Raw genomic sequence first — 24,685 nt, 5'->3', positions numbered from 1 at the left:
GTCCGGGGAGGAGGGGGCGGAGTTCTGGCCGCGCATGCGCGGTCGGAAATGGCGGACACGACGCACAAAAAAGTTACATGTTGCGTTTTTTGTGCCGCCTGTCCGCCAAAACACGACGCAGCCGTCGCACGACGGATGCGACGTGTGGCAATCCGTCGCTAATGCAAGTCAATGGAGAAAAAACACATCCTGCAAGCACTTTTGCAGGATGCGTTTTTTTCTCCAAAACGACGCATTGCGATGGAGGCCAAACGACGCTAGTGTGAAAGTAGCCTAACACCCATGGTCCTGTGTCCCCCAATTAGAGGCTAGGAGAGAGATTTTTTTCGGTGAGTACACAAAAATCTCCTTTTTTTCCACAAAAATGATCTTTTTGCCCCCAATTTTTTATTTACCCAAGGGTAACAGGAGAAAATGGACCCCAAAAGTTGTTCAATTTGTCCTTAGTACGCTGATGCCCCATATGTGGAGGTAAACCACTGTTTGGGCGCACGGCAGAGCTCAGAAGGGAGGGAGCACCATTTGACTTTTTGAACGCAACATTAGCTGGAATCAATGGTGGAGCCATGTCGCGTGTGGAGACCCCCTGATGTACCTAAACAGTGGAAACCCACCAATTCTAACTCCAACCCTAACCCCAACACACCCCTAATCTTAATCACAACCCTTACCCCAATACACCCCTGACCCTAATCACAACGCTAACCATAACCCTAATCACAACCCTAAGGCTATGTGCAGACGATGCGGATTTGCTGCGGATCCGCAGCGGATGTTTCCGCGCAGAAACGCTGCAGATCCGCACTGTGATGTACAGTGCAATGTTATTCAATGGGATAAAAAAAAAAAGCTGTGCAGATGGTGTGGAAAAATCAGTGCGGAATTGCTGCGGATTTCAAAGAAGTGCATATCACTTCTTTTGTGCGGATCTGCAGCGTTTCTGCACCCCTCCATGTTAAAAATCCGCAGTGGCAAAAACCGCACATAATCCTCATCAATTCCGCATAAAAACAGCACAAAATCCACAGCAAATCCGCGGCTGCGGATTCTGCCAGGAGATGCGGATTTTGTGCAGAAAATTCTGCACCTCTTTTCCTACGTGTGCACATAGCCTTACACCAGCACACCAAACCTACCCTAATCCAAACCCTAACTTTAACCCCAACCCTAACTTTAGCCCAACTGTAACCCTAATTGGAAAATGGAAATAGATACATTTTCCTTATTTTATTATTTTTTCCCTAATTAAGGGGGGCCGAGGAGTACCAGGGGGATTGGGACCCTATTTCTCCTCTGATGTGCAAGGAGAGAGACCCTAAATGACACATCGGATTTTTTTTTTTTTTGCGGTCGCCGTTATACATTTAATAACGGTGATCGCAAAACCGGGGTTGGTAAAAACCGACCCAAATCATGTTATCTGGGGTCTCTGCTACCCCCGGTAGCCAAGACCCCGGAGAAAATAACTTTTTCCACAGCGCCGCTAATTAACAGTGCCGTGGTTTAAGTACCCTTAATTGCCGCCGTGAAAAGGCATATCGGCGGTCTTTAAGGGGTTAAATGCTGGTGTCTTAGCTGGCATGTGCTGGTATGAAGCAGGTTCACCTTCTGAAGAGGCCTTAATACTTCCCTCTCTTTAAGACCTTTTACGAAAATGTACATAGATGTTTGTAATGCAAACGTTTTTACATAATGAAAATGGACAGGGTCTTTCTGGCGCCTTTTGCTTCCATCATGTAATGGACCGGTTCTTCGCATGATTTTAGTTTTCCTGTTCCTAGAAGGAAACAAACAGAATTGCATAATTCAGGTTTGAATAGAACCTAACCAAGATTTATACAACCGATCACTTTTTCATGTGATTTCAGGCTCTGCATTTCATTATTGTTAATACATTTCATGTTTTGAGGTATGGATACTTTTTGTTGTATTTTAATTGTTGCAGCTACACAGGCTGGTCAAATGTCTGGCGAAGGAAAGGCTGGCCCACCCGGTATCAATGCCCGATTACCTTTTCCACCTGGTGGCAGAGGCAGGGGTCGGTTCCCAACTTCAGGTCCTGGTGACAGATTTCCTGGACCTACTGGACCCGGAGGGCCTCCTCCACCTTTTGCAGGTAAGCAAATTAGACTATGTATTTTAGTAAGAGAATAGATTTCCTGAAGATAGTAAAACAGAGTTGTGATAGAGCAGTGATGGTGAACCTTTTAGAAACCGAGTGCTCAAACTGCAATCTAAAACCCACTTATTTATCGCAAAGTGCCAACATGGCAATTTAACCGAAATACTGAGGTTTTAGATTAGAAAAACAACTCCTACATTAGTGCGCTATAGCGTCTATAGCACAGAGTTTGTAAGCGCTACACTCCAAGCTTAAGATACTAGCCACCGATTGCAGTGGAGATCTGTTCTTGAGAATGAAGGGAATTTTTATTCAAAAGAAAATTGCCAAGTTGTTTGTTTTTTACAACCTATTTGCAATTTTAACCCTTTATCAAGATGAGAATGACCCTTTAAGCATGGGATGTCAAGCTAAATACACACAGGGCCAAAATTAAAAGCTTTTGACAAAGTCACGGGCTAACCTTGATATTTGTTTTAAAAAAAAAAAAAAAGTCTACAATTGAGGGAGTTTTTTCTTACCAAATAAAACAAATAACTTTTGGAATTATAGTGGAATAATATATTATGTAGCAGCAGTAAAAAGCATATGGCCCAATGGCCGGATATAAATATGTAAAGGATACGTAAACACAGTATTCCTCCATACAAAGTATCATGACCCTACATTATCCCCCTCCCTCAATTCCCCCAGCAAGAATGATGACCCCATCTCAGTGTGATTCTCCAAAGGTAATCTCCACACAGCTCTCCATACAGTATAATGTGCACAAAATGTCCTCCATACAGTACAATGGTTCCACATAGTCCTCCATACAGTGTAATGGGCCTCGCATAGTGCTTCATAGATTGTAACGGGCCCTACATATAGTATTATGGCCCCACATGATGCTCCATTCTGTATAATGGCCCAACATAAGGCTTCAAACTGTATAATAGTCCACATAATGCTCCATACAGTACAATGGCCCCACATAGTGCTACATACTGTATAATGGCCCCCACACAGAGCTCCATACTGTATAATGGCCCCACATGATGCTCCATTCTGTATAATGGTCCCACAAGATGCTCCATACTGTATAGTGGTCCCACATGATGCTCAGTACTTTATAATGGCCCCACATAATGCCCCATACAGTATAATAGCTACACATAGTGCTCCATACTGTATGATGGCTTCACATACATGCTCCATACTGTATGTCCCCATATGATGCTCCATACTGTATAATGGCCCTGCTTGATGCTCCATACTGTATAATGGCCCCACATGAATCTCCGTACTGTATAATAGCTACACATACTGCTCCATACTGTATAATGGCCCCATATGATGCTCCATACTGTATAATGGCCCCGCATGATGCTCCATAGTGTTTAATGGCCCCGCATGATGCTCCATACTGTATAATGGCCCCATATACTGCTCCATACTATATAATGGCCTCACATTAAAAAAAAAATCCACTACTCACCTTTGCCCGTTCCAACGCTGATCTGGTCTCTTCATATCAGTCCTATCTGTGGGCACGCGCGCCATCTCGGCAATAGTGCCGCCACTCTCCTCAGCAGGTGCGCAGACTGATGGAATGGCGCTCGGCTTGATGGGAAAGTTAGGAGCAGAGGAGAGTGGCCGCAGCGCTTTTGATGAGGGAAATTATGAGCGGGCTGAGGAAGAGTGGTGGCAGCGCTAGTTTTGAGGAGATGCCGTGCTTGCCCTCCGGAAAGGCTCTGTGTGCCCCCTCTGGCACGCGTGACATAGGTTCGCCAACACTGTGATAGAGCAATACTATTCCAAAATCATTGTTTGAAAGTATGTTTACAATTATTCATGACTTTTACTGTAAGTAGAAACCGTAGCATCTTAAGTTGTTTTCTAGTTTTCTTCCTTGCTTACAAGGTACCTTTTGAAAGTTTTCACCTTTTTGAGTAAATTTGCTGTTGATTTTATTAGTGAAATTTCATTAATGTTCTGCTTTCATATAAATTTGATTTGGATTTCCACTCTTGAAATAGAGGTCAAGATTATAGACAGTTGGACAGTTTCCTGCCTTTCTTTAAGCAGTGGGGTCCTCCTCAACCTTTGCCAACACAGCCTTCTAAAAAACGCTTGGAAATATTTTCCTATTCATTTCTACTTGGAAATACATTCTTCTATTGATCTAAAAAGCTATGCCACAGGAGCATGCTCCATTTGGGCAACATGTGAGTTGTGAACTGGTACGTTGTCTTGCAGAAGGTGGACACCTTTGGAGAGCATGCCACGTCTCTTGGTTTTGAATGCCTCCCACTAGTGAAGCATAGTATGCCCCAGTGATCTTGGTACTCTTTGCTAGGAAAACCAATACTATTCCGTGCTGGTCCCAAAATACTGTGAGCATGACCTTGCCTGCCAAGGGTTGGGCACGTTCCTCCTTTGGAGGCAGTGAGTCGTGATGCTTCCATTACATCGACTGGACTTGAGTCTTAGGATCATAGTGATGGACCTAGCTTTCATCCTGTGTAATCAGTCTGTTGAAAAAGTCATTCTGTTTTTCATGACACAACGCCAATAGAACCTGAGAGCAGTCGACTCGTTCCTGCTCCTGGAAAGGTGTGAGCAGCCAGGGAACCCAGCGAGCGGATACCTTATGCATGTGAAGATGGTCTTAGATGTTTTTTTCCACAGACCCCAAACTAATCTTGACATTTTTGGCTAAGTGGCGAATGGTTACGCGGCGATTTTCCAAAATGGTGACCTCCACTTGATGGATGGTGTGTTCATTAGTGATGAGCGAGTGTGCTCGTTACTTGAGTTTTCCGAGCATGCTCGGGTGATCTCCGAGTATTTTGGGCGTGCTCGGAGATTGTTTCAGTCTCTGCGGGGACTCAAATATCTACGAGCACGGCCAAAATATTCTGAGAACACCCGAGCATGCTTGGAAAACTTTAGTAACGAGCACGCTCGCTCATCAATGGCAGAGTGGGGTTGCACTGGAATTGGCGCCGTTTGCACTGAAGTCCGACCACATTTGAATTGATGATTCCAGTTCTTGACTACATCATGTGATGGGGAACCATCACCATAAACCTCTTTCATCTCATCGAACGTCTCCTTTGGTGAGCGGTCTTTCAAGTAATGGAACTTGATGACTTCTCTGTATTCCACTGGGTCCATTATTAAACCTCATACCACTTCAGCACCTGTAAAATCAAGACAGTTATCAGCTCTGTGTTGCAAATTGGTAAGAAACCTACAGAGACTTACATCATTACACATGTGCAGTTTCAGCATCCTGTGATAAATAGAAGTGGGTCAGGGGAAATCTTTAAAGGGAACCTGTCACCACGTTTTTGGAAGATGGGATAAAAATAGCGTTAAATAGGTGCAGAGGTGGGCGTAACATTAGTGTGTTTGTTATGCGTTTATTACCCACCTAAGTTGCCGAAATACCTTTGCAAAGTCTCCGTTTTCGCCTGTCAATCAGGCTGGTCTGGTCAGATGGGTGTGGTGTCTTCACCCAGATTTGGCGTAGTTTTCCGTTGGTGGCGTAGTGGTGTGCGCATGCCCAAGGTCCCGAATCCTCTGCCAGGGGATTTCAAAGAGCGCGGTGTCCGTTATTGCATTGGTGATCGGTGGGCGCGGCCATCTTCCTTTGGCCGCACGTGTGCAGAAGCGGCGCTCTGCTGGCCGCGGCTTCAGGAAAATGGCCGCGGGATGCCGCGCGTGCGCAGATGGATATCGCAGCGGCCATCCCCCAAAAAAATAAACAATTTTTCTCTATCGTTTCACTGCGGGACACAGGAACCATGGGTGCATGCTGTTGCCACTTGGAGGCTGACACTATGCACAAAAAAGTTTAGCTCCTCTGCAGTGTACACCCCACCGACTGGCCTTGTGATAATCAGCTTAGCTTAGTGTCAGTAGTAGGTGGACACTGGTCTTTCACTAGACCCATATCTACCTCAGTGTGCGTCGTTACCTTTCAGGTACCCCGGAGGGATACAGTGTGAATTCACAACTGTACTCACCCAAAGAGACTGAGTACGGCGTGTACTGCCACCCCGTATTCTCATATGTCTACTCGGCAGGACCCCAGCCCCTAACACAGAAGCGTGTTGACATGATCCGGACCCGGTCCTGCCTTTGTCTCCCACCCACTCGCCCACCCAGAGCCTGTCGGAGGGAGGAGACTCGGATGCCCCACATCGCAAGATCTTTGGACGGCCTTTTTTTTTTTTTTTTTTTACTCGGGCAGGCATCTGCTGTAGCCTAGGTCCCAGCTTCTCTGGGGTCTAGCTGCAGTATTCAGTAATTGGGCCTCTTTCTCCCCCCCCCCCCCCCCTTTGATTCCGGGGGTATTGGGGGTTCCCCCGGTCGCCTCTCCCCCATGCTCCGGCGGGCACCAGCTGCAAAATTAGGTCCCGGCTTCTCTCTGGCCTAGTTGCAGCGTTGGCTCCGCCCCTTCTTCCTGCTCTTCGAGCGGGCTTTTCTCCCGCCTGTCGGTTAGCTCCGCCCCCAGGGAGCCAGCCTCCTCTTACTGCCTATGTACACGGCGTTTGGGCTCTGCCCGCCCCTTCATCTTCCAGCTTTCAAGAGTGGGCTTTTCAGCGTGCGCTTTCCCTGCTTGGACCTGGGCATCCTCTTGCCGCCGCCATCTTTCTGGACTGCCCAGCTGGATTGTGCCTCCTTCTTGTGGCATACCCTCTGCCTGCACACCAGCCCTGCACCCGGACACTGAATCTGAAAGCACAGTACTGTGAGTAGTTCTGCTCTGCATTTTGCTGTCCCCTAACCTGCTGGCATCACTTACACTGTGTTCCAAGTTATTATACAAATTGGATTTAAGTGTCAAAACGATTTAATTGTTTTGTTTTTCAAATAAACTCATGGATGGCATTGTGTCTCAGGTCTCAATGGATCACTGAAATCAATCTTAAACACATGTGATAATTAGTTTTCCAGGTGATTCTAATTAAAGGAAAACTACTTAAAAATGATGTTCCACATTATTAAGCAGGCCACAGTTTTCAAGTAACATGGGAAAGAAAAAGGATCTCTCTGCTGCCGAAAAGCATCAAATAGTGCAATGCCTTGGTCAAGGGATGAAAACATTAGATATTTCTTGAAAATTTAAGCGTGATCATCTTAGTGTTAAGAGATTTGTGGCTGAATCTGAGCACAGTCGTGTTCGTGCTGATAAAGGCATAATGAGGAAGGTTTCTGCCAGGCAAGTTCATCGGATAAAGAGGGTAGCTGCTAAAAAGCCATTACAAACCAGCAAACAGATATTTGAAGCCGCTGATGCCTCTGGAGTCCCTCGAACCTCAAGGTGTAGGATCCTTCAAAGGCTTGCTTTGGTTCATAAACCTACTATTCTGCCACCCCTAAACAGTGTTCACAAGCAGAAACGGTTGTAGTGGGCCCAGACATACATGAAGACTAATTTTCAAACAGTCTTGTTTACTGATGAGTGTCAAGCAACCCTGGATGGTCCAGATGGATGGAGTAGTGGATGATTGGTGGATGGCCACCATGTCCTAACAAGGCTGCAACGTCAGCAAGGATGTGGAGGAGTCATGTTTTGGGATGGAATCATGGGGAAACAGCTGGTAGGGCCCTTTAAAGTTCCTGAAGATGTGAAAATGATCTCTGCAAAGTATATAGAGTTTCTGACTAACAACTTTCTTCCATGGTATAAAAAGCAGAAACATGCCTTGAGGAGCAAAATCATCTTCATGCATGACAATGCACCATCTCATGCTGCAAAGAATACCTCTGAGTCATTGGCTGCTATGGCCATAAAAGGAGATAAACTCATGGTGTTGCCACCATCTTCCCCTGTCCTCAACCCTATAGAGAACCTTTGGAGTATCATCAAGCAAAAGATCTATGGGGGTGGGAGGCAGTTCACATCAAAACAGCATCTCTGGGAGGCTATTCTGACTTTATGCAAAGAAATACAAGCAGAAACTATCCAAAAACTCACAAGTTCAATGGATGCAAGAATTGTGAAGGTGATATCAAAGAAAGGTGTCCTATGTTAACATGTAACTTGGCCTGTTAGGATGTTTTGGAGTTAAATACCGTAGCTTTTTTGTTCAGTGAATGTGTCCTCTTAATGCTGCAAATTCCACAAATGAGCATTTTCAGTTCTTTAAAACATATCAAATGTCTAGAAATTCTACTGTGCCTAATAATTTGGAACAGTGCATTTTGAGGTTGTATTCACTTTGGAGATTATGCTGTTATTATTGGGAGGTTTCTTCAATAAAATTCGATGTATACTCTAAAGGGTGATGACTTTCATTAGACTGACTCATTTGGACCGACCATTTACGAAAATCCGAGAAAAATATCATTTGCATAATAATTTGAAACATAGTGTAGTGGGTCTGCTCATCATGTCTAATTCTAAGGGAGAACGTCCTCGTCGTCCTGCTTCCTCCTCTTCCTCTTCTTCTGCCGTAGTCAGACACTTTGTATGCTCTTCCTGTAAATGCAGGCTTCCCTCAGGTCAGTCCTCTCCCTTCTGCCAGGACTGCAGAAACCCCACTGTACCCACCGCCCAAAAGCCCCCTTCTGTCCCATGTGAGAGCGAGACCCCTATCCCAGGGTGGGCTTCCTCGCTGTCACAATCTGTGGCAGATCTCACCAGGGTGTCTCAGACCCTGGTGTCCGTAATTGATAGGTTGCCCCGCAGACTCCCGCTGTAGCCAGCGGGTCGCATGAAGCTCCGTCTGGGCCTTCCAACACAGGCTGCAAAAGATCCAGACAGGAGCGCTGGTCTGAGTCCTCTTCCCCTTCCATCTCGCCCCCCGGTCTGCCTCAGCGGTCTGCTTCTTCCAGATCCTCCTCTCCCGAGTCAGGCTAGGCGTTTTCGGACGCTCCATCAGAGGACGTTTTGGAGCTGGATTCTGACCAAATCGCTAACATGAGGGATATGGTTCAGAGTCTCATTGGGGGCAATCAATCAGACCTTTGGCATCAAAGATAACTCTACGGAACCTGCGGATCAGGCGGTTTTGTTTAGATGGTGTAAACCTCCTTCCAAGGTCTTTGCTCCTGATTCCAAATTTGTGGAGATTCTACCCAGGGAAAGGCAGAATCCGACCAGACGCTTTTAAAGAGGGAAGCGCCTTGGTGTGTTAAATCCCATTTCTACTGAACTTAAAAAGAACCTGTCACCCCCCTCAGGCGTTTGTAACTGAAAGAGCCACCTTGTCAGAATGCAGCATTTGTGCTGCTCTTTTAGTTATGATGCCTGCACACGCTGAAATAATCACTTATAAAATATGCCCCCTCTTACCCTGAAAATCGCCAGGGAGGCGGGTCTTTCCTTTCTAATCAGACGCAGCACAGCCGTCACTCCAGGCCTGTGCGTGCCGGGCCCCGCCTCCTCTTGCTTCATTATCGTCCCGGCGCCTGCGCTGTAAGTAGAAAGGGCAGCGCAACTGCGCACGCCCGAAAAAAAACTTAATGCGCTGGCGCCGGGGGCGATAATAAAGCAAGAGGAGGCGACGCGCACAGGCCTGGAGTGACGGCTGTGCTGCGTCTGATTATAAAGGAAAGACCCGCCTCCCTGGCGATTTCAGGGTGAGAGGGGGCACATTTTATAAGTGATTATTTCAGCGTGTGCAGGCATCATAACTAAAAGAGCCACCTTGTCAGAATGCAGCATTTGTGCTGCACAAGGTGGCTCTTTTAGTTACAAACACCTGAGGGGGGGTGACAGGTTCTTTTTAATGCCAACTGGACAGCTTCTCCCTCCGTGGACCCACCAGTTTTTAGACTGTCTACCAACACGGTCCTCCCGCTTACTGATGGAGCGTCTTTGAAGGATTCTAATGACAGAATTATAGAATCCTTTGCAAGGTCATCTTTTGAAACGGCTGCGTCGACTTTGTCTGGCCTTCGCTGCCACTTGGGTTTCAAAGTCCGCAGCCAAATGGGCCAAACAACTCAGTTAGGGCATTCTGGCCGGAGCTCAACCAGAACAGCTGGCGTATCTCGCCAACCAGATTTCTCACGCAGGGGAGTATTTGGTTTCTGCCTCCCTGGATGCTGCGTCTTGCGCAGCTCAGGCGTCCAGTAATGTTGCTATCCAGCGAACTGTTTGGCTTAAGGCTTGGCAGGCGGACTTGACATCAAAGTCCCTCACCAGCCTGCCTTTTCAAGGATCACGTCTTTTCGGTTCTAAGTTGGACCAAATTATTAAGGATGCCACCGGGGGTACAAGCTCCCTTCTCCCCCAGTCCAAACCTCGCCGTCCTCTTCCGAAGCGGCAGTTTTGGTCCTTTCGGCCCTTTCGTTGTTTTGTGGCGGCAGAGTCCTTCTCCCAACAGCAGAGGCCGCAGGCTCTCCGGGATAGGAAGAAGGTCTCCTTTAGGCCCACACTTTCTTGGCGCTCCCGCTACACCCGAGGTAGATCCACCTGGTCTAGACCTGGAAGATCTACCTCGGCATGACGTCATGATGTCTGTCTCCTGTCTCGACTCGGTGGAGGACGCATGGGTCAGGGAGGTTGTATCTTCAGGATACAAAATAGAATTAGTTTCCTGGCCCTGGGATCGATTCTTCTAATCCCGCCCTCCAAAAGACCCCGCCTTGGTCCCGGGTTTCTTTTGCATCCATCGCCTCCATCCACAGTTTGGGGGTAATCGTCCCCATTCCGGAAAGAGAACGATTCACAGGTTTGTGGTGAGGACCTTGAACCCCCAGGTGCTTTGTAGAAAATTATAACATTAAGTTGTGAATATAAAAATAATTTTTCACAAAATGTATCTTTTATCCCCCAATTTTTTTGTTTTCACAAGGGTAACTGGAGAAAATAAACCCCCAAATCTGTTGTGCATCTTCTCCTGAGCACGCTGATACCCCATATGTGAAGGAAAACCACTTTTTGTGTGCATGGCAGGGCTCAGAAGGGAAGGAGTGACATTTTGGAGTGCAGAATTTGATGGAATGGTGTGCGGGTGTCATGTCACGTTTGGAAAACCCCTAATGTGCCTAAGCAGTGGAAACTTCCCCACAAGTGACCCCATTTTGGAATTGATCTACTAGTATGTAAATTTTATACTGAGACGAAGACATACTGATAGGGAATTTAGATTGTGAGCCCCATTGGGGACAGCGATGATGTGTGTGCAAGCTGTAAAGCGCTGCGGAATATGTTGGCGCTATATAAAGAGATTATTTATTATAATGCAGTGGCGTACATAAGTTGTGTAGAGTGCATCAGGTTTGTCGGGGCAGGTGTCGCCTTGATCAAGTTCTTGCGTGTCCCACTTCTGTAATACACTCGGCACCTCTTTTGAGACCTTTTTTTTGTGCTTCGAGGGATCTCCCCTGCGAAATATTGGCCTGGTATGATACGAGCACCTTCAGTTCTGGAAGTTTCCATTATGGAAGCAGGAATTTTAATGGATAAAAGCACAGTATGATGTGGTGTTTTTCTGCATAAAAGATTGGACAATTTTATATAGTGTGCTTACTAGGGGTTCCAATAATGTTGACAATTGTCCATTATTGCTGTAAAGATTTGAAAGGTTTACTTGATATACTGTAAGGATATGCTACACTTATTTAATACTGGACTCCTAAGAATTTGTTAAATATGTTTTCATTTCAGGCATGACTCCTCCAAGGCCACCTATGTGTCCACCTGGTCCTCCCGGGCCACTTGGTCCCCCTCCACCAGGACAACCACTTCCTCCCCCTTTAACTGGACCTCCACATAGGGGTGAACGCCCTCCTCCCCCAGTGCTATTTCCAGGACAACCATATGGTCAACCACCCCTAGTTCCTCTCCCTCCAGGTCCACCACCCCCTGTCTATGGCCCTCCACCTGGTCCACCACCACCTCAACAAGGTCCACCACCTCCTCCTGGTCCATTTCCTCCGCGCCTTCCAGGTCCTCCAATGGCACTTGGACCACCCCCTCACTTACCAGGCCCACCACCAGGTGGACCACCTCCAGCTCCACATGTGAATCCAAACTTCTTTCCACCTCCGGGAAATGCTGGTATGCCTACATCAGATAATAGAGGACCACCATCATCAGACCCATATGGTCGACCCCCTCCATATGACAGAGTAGAATATGGGCCACCAGGAAGGTAAGTTAAATATTTAACAATCCTATTGTCTTTTTTTAATTTAGCCTACGTTAATTATTTATTTCTTATAGGGACATGGATTCTGTCAGAACTCCATTAAGTGAAGCAGAATTTGAAGAAATAATGAATCGAAACAGGGCGATTTCAAGCAGTGCGATTTCAAGAGCAGTGTCTGATGCCAGTGCTGGTATGTTAAATCATTTAAAAAAAATAAAATTCCAAGCATCCTTACTATGTAACTAATTTTATTGATTTAGATTGATTTGCCATATATGCCTTTAGGATTGCAAAGTAACAGTCATTTTCCTTAATGGTTAAATTTAGAAGTTGTGTGAGAAGCGCAACCAGGTTGTAGTAATAGTGAGATTTCTGTTTTCCACACACCACTGTACCATCTGTAAGCTGCAGAAGGTTAGCATAATAAGTATGTAAAAATGTGAGCATTTGTGCTTGCACAGTGTATATGCTAATGCTATTTACTGTTATTGCACAGCCCCCTTTAACCCCCTTAACTCCCCCTATTTGGTGCGGGCTCCGGTGATGAGCCTGCATCTTTTTCGGCACATGACAGCTGACGTGCCCCTAATAGCCGCAGGTAGAATCGCGATCTACCCACGGCTGTTAACATGTTAAATGCCGCTGTCAAACTCTTGACAGCAACATTTAACATGCACGCGCAGGAAGCGCGTCATTACCTCCTCCATCAGCGCCCGTGTCACATGACCGCGGGTCACCGATGGGTCAGCATGACAACCAGAGGTCTCCTGGAAACCTCTATGGTTGTCACTGCTGGATTGCTATGAGCACCGCCTGGTGGTTGGCGCTCATAGCATGTGATTAATTTTGCTACGTGCAGGTGATCTATACATCGCCTGTATGTAACAGAGCCGATTGAGTTATGGCAGCTTCTAGTCTCCCATGGCAACTATTGAAGCATGCCAAAAGTAAAAAATTAAAAAAAAAAACAACAAACAGTTCAAATCACTCCCCCTTTCACCCCATTCAAAATAAAACAATTAAAAAGAATCAAACATACACACATTTGGTATCACCATGTTCAGAAACGCCCGATCTATCAATAAAGAAAGGACCTGATTGCTAAACGGCGTAGCGAGAAAGTCAAAACGCCAGAATTAGGTTTTTTTTGGTCGCTGCGACATTGCATTAAAATGCAATAACGAGCGATTAAAAGATCATATCTGCACCAAAACGGTATCATTAAAAACGTCAGCTCGGCAAGCAAAAAGCCCTCTCTCAACCCGAGATCACGAAAAATGGTGATGCTAAGGGTAAAAAAAGCCTAGACATGTTTGGTGTCTATGAACTTGTAATGACCTGTAGAAGCCCATGCTTGTGTTTTAGATTTTAGCAAAAAGTCAGGTATATTTAAAGTACTTTATTTAGACTTTTACAGGCCCAAATTCTAAAGGCCTGATTCATGTAAGCTTTTATGCCAGTGCTCTGGCGTAAAAAAGCTAAGAAACGTTACAACGTGTTGGCACAACTTGAGGGTGCATGGAAATGTTGAACTTTCAGCATTCTCCTATTTTTGCCCAGCTACATTTTTGCCCAGCTCGTCAAATTCTGGAGTTGGATTTGTGGTGAGATGGATAAGGAGGTGCACGTCCTTTGCTCATGATTCTTTAAAATGTAATGGTGGTTTTAATTTTTATTTCCAAACTCAATAGTGCATGTGAAAATAAGCAGTTTTATAATATATCTTCTCACAGAAATCTGCTTCTTTCCCTGCCAGAGGTGATCAGTCATGATCAAAATTCTCAATTCTGAGGTAAAAATCTGTATTCAATGGAGACAGACTATCCCATTCCTGAGATAGGCGGCTGTTGCTGATACAATTCTATGTAAGGAGGAGCTTTGCTTTTAGCTCCTCCTGTCTACATCGAATCTCAAATTTTTGTGATAAGATATACTGTAAAGCTGCTTATTTTCAAGTGCACTATTGATTTATGAAATGAAAATTAAAATAACGGTTACACTTTGAATGAATGAATCGGGAGCATTGCACAAGTGGCATGCTCCTCCTTATGCATCTCGCCCCAAATCCTACTGCAGTCATGGCGGAGTAAGATTATGGCGTAGTGAACGCCGCTGCTCGTTGTGAAGTTGCCATGTCCCAGCCCCTACCACTTGTAGAATGCTGCATGAGCTCTAATAAGCCCTTATGTACTAGAAGGCTTGTTGGTATGAGATTAGGCCTTACTAATGTGATCAGTTTACGTACATTTTATGTCTGCTACATCACATTTTTGCCTTGATTGGTGAATTTAAACTGGCCTATGCAACTTTTAATGTGATAAAGTAAGCTGGTAGGATACACTGTTTTCTTGTTCCTGTTTTGTAATATATATATTTTTTTTTTGTGTAGGTGACTATGGAAGTGCAATAGAGACTTTGGTAACCGCCATTTCTTTAATTAAGCAATCCAAAGTTTCTGCTGATGATCGCTGCAAAGTACTGATAAGTTCTCTACAGGATTGTCTTCATGGAATTGAATCAAAATCCTATGGTTCAGGGTCTAGGTAATGTGCTTTGTCTTCATTCGTGTATGCTTCTTAGTGTAGAAGTTAACAAAAGTAAATCCTAATTTACGATGAGCTTTATAATTGTAAATTTTTATTCCCTGCATTGGGTATTAAGGAATGGTTTTCTTCTCTCCTAGTGTCTATTTGCCAAAACATGGCTGAATACAAAAGGCTGCATAATAACTTCATCTAGTAAGACTTTTTCAGTATTGAGGAAGAGAGCAATTAATGGCATAACATGCCTAAGCTTCCTTAATGTGAAGATCATCTGAGACTTTAAAAAAATTAATAGCATTCCTTGTAGTGGAGAGCTGCTTCTAGAGTATATTTTTAATGTATATTTTGGGAAAGACTGCTTAGTAATGGGAGAGAATGTTGTTAGTTTTAAGGGAAATTAATTGAGTATTTCCTTTAGAAGACGTGAGCGTTCAAGAGAAAGGGACCACAGTAGGTCACGAGAAAAAAGCAGGCGTCACAAATCGCGCAGCAGAGATCGCCATGATGACTATTACCGGGAAAGAAGTCGTGAACGAGAAAGGCATCGCGATCGGGAGCGTGATCGTGATAGAGAAAGAGACAGAGAGAGAGAGTATCGTCATCGCTAAGCAGGTGGGTATATTTTAGGCTGGAGGATATAGGCTCTGCAGAACAAGTCTCCGATTGTTTAAATAAAGAAAACCCCAATCATTCTAAAACATTGGTGTTTTGGTAAGTAAGGGAAATTGTGTATTAAACTTGTAATTTTTTTAGGTTCGTTTTTGCAATTTTGAAGGAAATATAAGAATTCCTGCTCAGAAAAGAACACTTGGCAAGTGTTCTGTGTCCTTCAGATTAATGCTGGGGATAACTGGGATGGCATACAGTATTTAGTAATGTCATGAAAAAGGGATAACAACAAATAACATACTAAAACAGAGGAGTCATTCCTGTTGTCAGCTACCGTAATCTGATTTTCTGCCATTTCTAAATGAGTTTGGCACCTAAAGCTCCTAGTGGCAACATAATTTGGTGTAGACAGCCTTCATTTAAAGGAATTAAAAAAAACTGTAATTGTATGGATGTAACTTCATAAAGTGTGAAGACTTATATCCAAACCTTATTATTTTTCAATAATTTAGTTTGTTTTTCAAAACTATTCAGAGTGATTGAGATGCAACTGCTGAGTGCTCTCCTTCCCATCTGAGACGTTATGTCACAGATCAAGGGGCATGGTCTTTTCCTGGCTTTTATTACTAGCCAACCTCCAAATAACCTTCCATATAATTGCGTATAAGGGGTGTGACTTATACTTGTATGCAAGTAAGGCTACTTTCACACTAGCGTCGTGCACTGCACGTTGCTATGCGTCGTTTTGTAGAAAAAACGCATCCTGCAAAAGTGCTTGCAGGATGCCTTTTTTCTCCATTGACTTGCATGTGCGACGCATTGCCACACGTCGCAACCGTCGTGCGACAGTTGCGTCGGACCGTCGCCACCAAAAAACGTTGCTTGTAACGTTTTTTGGTGCGTCGTTCCCATCTTTTCCGACCGCGCATGCACGGCCGGAACTCCGCCTCCCCGCACCTCACAATAGGGCAGCGGATGCGTTGAAAAACAGCATCCGCTGCCCCCGTTGTGCGGCGCATTTAATGCTAGCGTCGGTACGTCGCAACGACGCAATTCGTCGTGCGTCGTCCGACGCTAGTGTGAAAGTAGCCTAACGCCCTGAGTGAGCGTGAGTCTGTGCTTGACCCCCATTATATCTGCCTGCTGTTATAACTGTTAGGTCAGATCCTCCTTCTCATGAAGAGGCAGCTTCTGTCTGCCCATAGTCTAGTCCTGTCAGTAATACTGCTCTCCCTCCCTAAGTAGTCTTGGTGCATCACACATGCCTCCCCAGCCTGTGTATAGCCTCAAAATGGTTCCTTCAGCGTTCATTACTGATATTGACTATCAGACACATAACCCAGCAGTTCTTCTTAGTTTGCACAGCCCTCAGGCTTGTCAGATGTGTGATATAGGAGGACTACTGAGAGAGGGAGAGCGGTGCCGTACCAACGCATGCTGCCTCTGCACAGGTGCTTGTAGGGAAGCTCTGCCTTCACAGCTATGAATTAGTCACAGGCAGATATTATGGTGGTCGGACAGGCAGAGCACAGAATCCCATTTTCTCATTGCAAGCACAATAAGCCATGTCCCTTACTATGTGACTGCTTCGAAGGAGTGGTTTTCAGGAGGACGCTTGGCTTGTGTTAATAACCAGGACCAGACCACAGCCTTCCATGTTTGACCTAACGTCCCAGAAGGGAGGGGATTATTCAGCAGCTGTGTCGCCATCACACTGAATAGTTCTCTGTGGATGTAAGACTTCATAGTTTCTGAAGTAACGTAGATCGGAGGTAAAAAAAATTATTCCCGAGTACCCCTTTAATCTTTGGGAAAGGTGAATACATTGCCTTACAATATAATATTTATACATATAGATATTTGTAATATTTTACAGATGCTCTACCGTAGCTCTTTAATGCACTATGGGATTGAAGAGCGATGCTCTCATCTTTTTACAAAAGAATGCGTGAGTTGGGGGGTCGAACATGCACAGATCCGTTCTAATTGGGGATAGAAGTGTCTCGTTGTGCCAGTTAGAGCACGTCCCAGCAGTTGGGCTTCCACCGATCTTTTAGAGAGATTTATCTTCCCTGGACAAGCCCTTTAAAGTGGATTAGTATGATCAGTGTGTCTACATATCTCTCTAGGCTTCTAATAAAATCAAGCACACTTTGAAATATTTTGCTTAACTTTACTACGTAATTATGCCCTTTGACACACAAAATTCCTATACAAATTGCATTTTCTTCTCAAGTTGGGCTAGTAATCTATTTTTTAGCAAAACGTATCTATATTATTGCATTTTCCTTTGGCTATTGTGGCTTCCTTGCATACAATACATAGATGTGTACACGCAGCCCGAAGGTAGATCCACTCATGCAGCATATAATGCTGTTTTCTTGTAACCACCGCCAGGGGCCAAGTCTCTGCTGACAGGTATCTGGGGAGAAAAGCATCTGGCCTGTTGAATTTCAACAGGCAATCATTTAGTGCTCCTTAGAGATGTCTTTCTCTTGGAGAGCACAGGAGGGCTCTGCTGAGCCTTCCAGGATGTTTAGGGTTGAAGGTAGCTGTCAGACAAATCGTTTGTCTAATGGGTATCTAATGTGTAAAGGGGCCTTAACGTGGTGATGGACAGGTCAGATTAGAGAATCTACTACTTGCACATGGTGAAATTTAGTCTCCGTTTCATTGTTACAAACTATGCTGGTCATCAAAATCATTCCCATTAATGTAAGTAATATTTTTTTGACTATTGTTAAAGCTGGCATGTAATTATACTATGCTATCGTGTTTAGAAGGAATCTGTCTCCAGGTTTTTGCAACCTAATCTGGCAAAATGATGTAGGGTTAGAGACCCTGATTCCTGCGAGGTCCTTTGCTGGGCTGCTTGCTGTAGTTTTGATAATGTCCTGCTTATAAAATAGTGATTTTATTAGAGTACTAGCAAACCTGCAGCCAGGTAGTCCTCCATATTCATGAGCTCTATATAATCCCACCGCCTCCACTGATTGGCAGATTTCTGTGTACACTGTACATGAGCAAAAATTTGCTATTGGTGGGGTTAAACAAAACTCGCTTTCAGCGAACTGGTAGATCAAAGGCAGATAAAAGTGATTTTATCAAAATTACAGCAAGTGAATTACATCTGGAAATGGAGTCTCTGCCCCTACATAATGCTGCTCTCAAACAGGGTAGTAAAAACCTGCTGATAGATTCCTTTAAAGAGTAGCATATTCTGAGCACTGTGTTGCTCAAAAAATATGGTGCCTTTTGTCCTATAGCTACCAAAAAATAAAGCACACTAATAGGTATAAATTTCACATACAGATAGTTTATACAGCTTGAAAGTTATTTGATCAAGCTTCAATAAAATCATTCTTGATATACTTGGTAAATTTAGTAATTGATGCCTTTAAGTTCTGAAAAATGTCACTCAAAAGGACGACAATGAAATATATTGAATAAAATAAAACAATTTAATATTTTATTCACTACATTTAATGCTAACACAAGAGACCAAAATATGACTTTGATATTGTTGCACAAGGATAGCTGAACTGAGGTAACAGATTTAATACCGCATGGGGCACCTACTATGTAATTTTATTTTAGTCTCTAGTATGTAAATGGAAATTAGAATTCTCACGTAAAATGGTCCATGCTGCAGAAGAATTCTATGAAGCCCCAAATTGTAAATTTCCTAGACAAAGCTGTATGTGGGAGGTTTTTGTTGTAAAGCTATGATTACTATAATGTTATATGCAGAGTAAATTAAGTACCGTAAGTACTCGAGTAAAAGTCGACCCGAGTTTAAGCCGAGGCACATAATTTTGCAACGAAAAACTGGGAAAACTTATTGACTTGAGTATAAGCCGGGTATGCATTGTCCCCTCATCCCTGTCCTTGTGTGCATGGCTCCCTCATCCCTGTCCTTGTATGCATGGCTCCCCATCCCCCGTCCTTGTTTGCATGGCTCCTTATCCCCTATCCTTGTATGCATGGTTCTTATTAAAAACAAAAAACACATCCTACTTACCTTCTCTGCGCGCCCTCACTGCATCTTGTTCCGGCGCCAGCAGTTCTTCCGATCGAGCAATCACGTGTCCCCACTCATTAATTCACTATATTCACTCCACTCCTATGGTAGTAGAGGAGTGAATATTCATTACCTTAATGAGCTGGGGACTTGTGATCGCTCAGCAGGAAGAGCTGCTGGTGCCGGAATGAGATGCAGCGAGGGCTCGCAGAGAAGGTAAGTAGGATGTGTGCTGGAAGGCTGTGGATGTAACTGTGTGCTATAAGAGAAATTAATATTCATTGCCAGCGCAGTGAATATTAATTTCTCTTTAGCAACGGGCACAGTTACAGCCGCTGGCTCCTCCCTCTGTGACGCGCTGCTCCGGTATTCCCCCTGAAGCAGAGGTGAGCAGCCACGGGGGAGTAGAAACAGATGTGAGCACATGTGTGGTGGCTATTCTTTTACCACCTCCTGCACAAGAAAAAAAGAGGAAACAAATAAATGCTGGAGGGTAGGAAGTGGTTGATCCTCTTACACAGAAAGGAGAACAAGAGTAACTGATTACACACTTTAATTCTGAGAAATGGAGGAGGCAGGGGCGGAGATTTCATGGTGTAGCAGCAACTACTGAATTAAAATATTTTTATAGCGCCAACATATTCTGCAGCGATTTACAGTTCATAAGGGACATGTGCAAACAATGTCAAACATTACAGAGTAACACATAAACAGATACCAAGAGGAGTGAGGGCCCTGCTCCCAAGCTTAGTCTATGAGGAAATGGGGAGACTCGAAAGGTAAATGGTAAAAAGTGCTTGTATTGTACGGTCCAACGTACAGTGAGGTGAATTGCAGCTCTCCCTGCACCTGAACAGCAATCTTTGATAAATCTCCTGTGTCGCCACCAAGCTTCCCACCTCACAAACCATTTTAACCTTGCCACTCTCCCTACACAGACACAGCTCCTGCTCAAGCTCCAGTTGCTCAGTCATAATTCGGCAGTTATCCCCTTTTTCCAACAGTGCCCACTTCACCAATGTTTAAAGGGATTGTCCGAGACTTTCAAATAGACTGTCTATCCTTAGGATAGGTTGTCTATGCATGATTGGTGGGGGTGTGAAAGTTGTCAGCTGTATGGTGGTGGCCGCAGCTGGGTACTGCGTATCCGACCCCCATTCAAATAAATAAGGGGTGGATGTGCAGCCAGTACGTAGTGCAGCCCACCAATTCCGTTGATTGAGCTGTGCTGTGCAGCAACGTAACTGAGAAGTCTGGCCGCCATTAGTTCCAGGAACAGCTGATCGGCAGGCGTCACTGACATTTATGACCTATTCCAAGCATTGACCATCTATGTTAAAATCCAAGACAACATCTTTAACTCCTTTCTGACATTGGGCACAATAATACGCCCTCATCAGAATTCCTCCTTTTGTGGGCTTCAGCGCTAAGCCCACATCTTTCCCGGCACATGTTATCTGTTTCGAACAGGTGTTGTTAACCTGTTAAATGTTGTATCAAGCTCTGACAGCAGCATTTAACCTCACTTACCGGAAGCGCGTCAAAAATCCCTCCCATTGGTGACTACGTCATGTGATCGTGGGTCACTGATGGGTCGGCATGACAATCAGAGGTCTCCAGCAGACCTCTATGGTTGTCATTGCCAGATTGGTATGAGCGTCGCCCAGTGATCGGCGCCCAGAGCAAGTGAGCATTTCTGTTACACACAGGCGATCCGTTCATTGTCTGTGGTAGCAGAGGCAATTGGACAACTGCAGCTTCTGGTCTCCCATAAACACTATTGAAGCATGCGAAAACAAAAAAAAATTTTTTTAAATATAAGAAAAAATAAAAGTTCAAATCACCCCCCTTTCGCTCCATTCAAAATAATATAAAAAAATCAAATCTACACGTTTGGTATCGCCGCGTTCAGAATTGCCCGATCTATCAATATGAGAAAAGCATTAACCCAATTGCTAAACGGTGTAACGAGAAAAAAGAATTATGGTTTTTTGGTCGCTGGCACATTGCAATAAAATGGAATAATGGGCAATCAAAAGATTGTATCTACACCAAAATGCTATCAATGAAAACGTCAGCTCGGCACATACAAAATAAGCTCTAGCCCAACCCCAGATCATGAAAAATGTAGACTACAGGTCTCGGAAAATTGTGTCATTTTTTTTTTTTTTAAAGGGAATCTGTCACCTTGTTTTACTGATATAAGATGTGGCCAATGCCTTTTGGGGCTTATCTTCAGCATTATAGAATGCTGTAGATAAGCCCCAAAAGGCAGTGGCTGCATCTTATAGTGGCAAAACGAGGTGACAGGTTCCCTTGAGGCCATGTGCACACGTTCAGTATTTTTCACGTTTTTTTCGCTATAAAAACGTGATAAATACCCGAAAAAAAACGCTAACATATGCCTCCTATTATTTACAGTGTATTCCGCATTTTTTGTGCAAATGTTGCATTTTTTTCCGCGAAAAAATCGCATCGCGGGAAAAAAAAGCAACATGTTCATTAAAGATGCGGAATTGCGGGGATTCCGCACACCTAGGAGTGCATTGATCTGCTTACTTCCCGCACGGGGCTGTGCACACCATGCGGGAAGTAAGCAGATTATGTGCGGTTGGTACCCAGGGTGGAGGAGAGGAGACTCTCCTCCACGGACTGGGCACCATATAATTGTTCAAAAAAAAAAGAATTAAAATAAAAAATAGTGATATACTCACCTTCGATGGCCCCCGCAGTCTTCCCGCCTCTCCGGTGCATGCTGCCGCTTCGGTTCCTATAGCTGGTGTGCGGTGAAGGACCTGCGATGACGTCGCGGTCTTGTGATTGGTCGCGAGACCGGTCATGTGACCGCGACGTCATGGAAGGTCCTGCACACACACAGCATCTATAGGAACGGACGCCGCTGAGGAGATCCGCTGTCTGCGGAAAAAAACGGGGGGAAAAAAACGCAAAAAAAAATATGCGGATTTCTTGCAGAAAATGTCCGGTTTTCTTCAGGAAATTTCTGCAAGAAATCCTGACGTGTGCACATACCCTTAAACCAAAGTTTGGGGGGTTTTTTTCACCGCTTAAAAAAGAACTTAGACATGTTTTGGAGTCTGTGAACTTGTAATGACCTAGAGAATCATATTGGCAGGTCAGTTTTAGCATTTAGTGAACCTAATAAAGAAAAAACTGTGGAATTGCACTTTTCTTTTTGCAATTTCAACGCATTTGGAATTTTTCCCCGTTTTCTAGCACAAAATATGTTAAAACCAATGATGTCTTCCAAAAGTACAGCTTGTCCCGCAAGAAACAAGCCCTCAAATGGCCATTTTGACCAAAAATTTAAAAAGTTATGGCTCTGGGAAGATGGGAAGCAAAAAGCAAAATTCACTGCCTGACTGTCTCCTTGCACTATACAGCTTGTTCTCACTCTGTCTTTATAAGTGCTCTGCAGGGATTCACTCTCCTCAAACGCTGATAAAGTGAGAATTATCCCCTCCCCTCTCCCATCAGTGCTGTTATTGGTCACAAATCTTTGCAGTAAGCACCAGGAACTGTTTGGTGCAGACAGTAGTGTGTAGTGACTAATGTGAGCACTCATGGGAGAGAGCTACCTTTACTTTATCAGTGTATGTCTCATAGACCTGTAGCAGTGCTTCTCTCCATGCGTTCTCACTTTTAGGGCTCATACTCGCTTGCGAGAAACTCGGATGAGTCTCGCACGCCAATACCTGGCACTGCACCACCCGGCACTGCACCCCGCACTCGGGAGCGGAGCGTGCGGCCGCATAGCAGTACATGCAGCCGCCTGCTCCGCTCCTGAGTGCCGGGTGCAGTGCCGGGTATTGCCATGCGAGACTCATCAGAGTTTCTCGCAAGTGAGTATGAGCCCCCTTAGCAGAGTGACATGCAGGCAGAGAGCTGACAGTGGAAACCTAAAACAAATCTGTCACCAGATTTTTATTTTTTTTTACCCCATCTGAAAGCAGCACAATTAAGATGCGGAAAACCCTGATTTCAGCAGTGTATTACTTACTGGGCTGCTTTCTGTAGTTGTGTTAAAATCCCTGTTTTATCTGCTGCAGGTGTGCCAGTTCACTGTATGCTGAGCTGTATATAACTCCAGCCACACCACTAATTATCTTTTTGCCCATGTACAGTGTACACAGAAAGCTGCCAATCATTGGCGGGGCTAAACAGAGCTCATGAGCTGTGAGCGTATGGTTGTTATTGGCAACAAAAAAAGGTTTTTCCTTTAGGCATTTGATAAATTGGGCTTTTAGAGTCTTCTTCACTAGTTTTCCTATTTCATAGTCCTATCCAATTAATGCTAATTAAGGGAAGCTGTTAATCAAAGGACTGGGGGATCCTTGGAACATATGAATTAGTCAGGCATATGTGCTTTCCTTTACATAATGTGTGCTGAGATGAAGATGATTAGGACAGTGTTTTTTGTATTTTTTTTTTTTTTTTCTCAAAATTGGGTATTGAGTAGAGAATGTTATATAATGAACATAAGTTAACCTCTGAGTCCACTACCAATACCAGAAGTCATGATGTGCTGTCTATTATTCGTGTGGCTGCTACATGTAGTCCGCTAGCCTCACCAGTGATCATTGAGGCCAGTGATTGAATGCAGTATTCCGGTAAATAATGGCTGGGACATCACATCTGGTTCAAGGCGTAATTTATCTTTATTTTATAACATTATCTATCTGACCATCTTTTAAAATAAAAACCCTGAAAAACCCTTTTTATGTTTACTGTTTTGTTTCCTGTAAATGTATGCAAAACACTTGTTTGTAAGTAATCTTGTTCAGAACCCGTTCATTATAAATATATATGTTGGATATACACAGATTTGTAATATTTTTATCTGATAACTCTTTAAAAATAAATTTTTTAACCCCTTAAAATTTGCGTTTTGCCATGATTTAGTCTCTTTACTCCCCAGCTTCTCTTGCCTTCCCATTTTTAGGATGCCTAGTTGTCTCACAATGATAATGCCCTAAGATTCATAGTACACCCAGTTTTACTCTAATAAAACCGCCCTTGCTTTTTAAAAGGTTTGCATCAGCATTTGTGTTTCATGGAATGAAAAGTTGTAATAGTGTATTTTTGCAGCCGTAATGTGTTGCTAGGCTAAATTATTTTTGTACTTGAGAATTATGTAATCTGAATTTCAGGTTTTAAGAATGTGTTACTCTGCCTATTAAATATACACTAATATGAAATGCTGTCCTAAACCTAACTAGTATATTAATTTGTTGTAAACCTTTGTAACTCTATTGCAATCTTATTGTACAGTGTT

General features: G+C 44.1%; 1 protein-coding gene across 4 annotated transcripts in view; it reads left to right on the top strand.

The window, feature by feature from the left end:
- The window catches only part of CPSF6 (cleavage and polyadenylation specific factor 6), a 77,477-nt gene that overhangs the window by 38,883 nt on the left and 13,909 nt on the right, over positions 1 to 24,685 (top strand). The window contains exons 5-9 of one of the 4 annotated variants that reach the window (XM_077265248.1): positions 1,946 to 2,116; positions 11,736 to 12,222; positions 12,294 to 12,409; positions 14,609 to 14,762; positions 15,184 to 15,374. In XM_077265248.1, coding sequence (XP_077121363.1) covers positions 1,946 to 2,116; positions 11,736 to 12,222; positions 12,294 to 12,409; positions 14,609 to 14,762; positions 15,184 to 15,370 — 1,115 coding nt within the window. In that variant the 3' untranslated portion in view covers positions 15,371 to 15,374. Of the gene's footprint in view, positions 1 to 1,942; positions 2,117 to 11,735; positions 12,223 to 12,293; positions 12,410 to 14,608; positions 14,763 to 15,180; positions 15,375 to 24,685 lie in introns of all 4 variants that reach the window. The other 3 variants (XM_077265247.1, XM_077265246.1, XM_077265245.1) reach the window with 3 other exon arrangements.

Source organism: Ranitomeya variabilis, chromosome 5 (assembly GCF_051348905.1).
Source record: "Ranitomeya variabilis isolate aRanVar5 chromosome 5, aRanVar5.hap1, whole genome shotgun sequence".
NCBI classification, from domain to species: Eukaryota; Metazoa; Chordata; class Amphibia; order Anura; family Dendrobatidae; genus Ranitomeya; species Ranitomeya variabilis.
The sequence above is the reverse complement of the archived record's forward strand: the minus strand, read 5'-3'. Positions and strand labels throughout refer to the sequence as shown.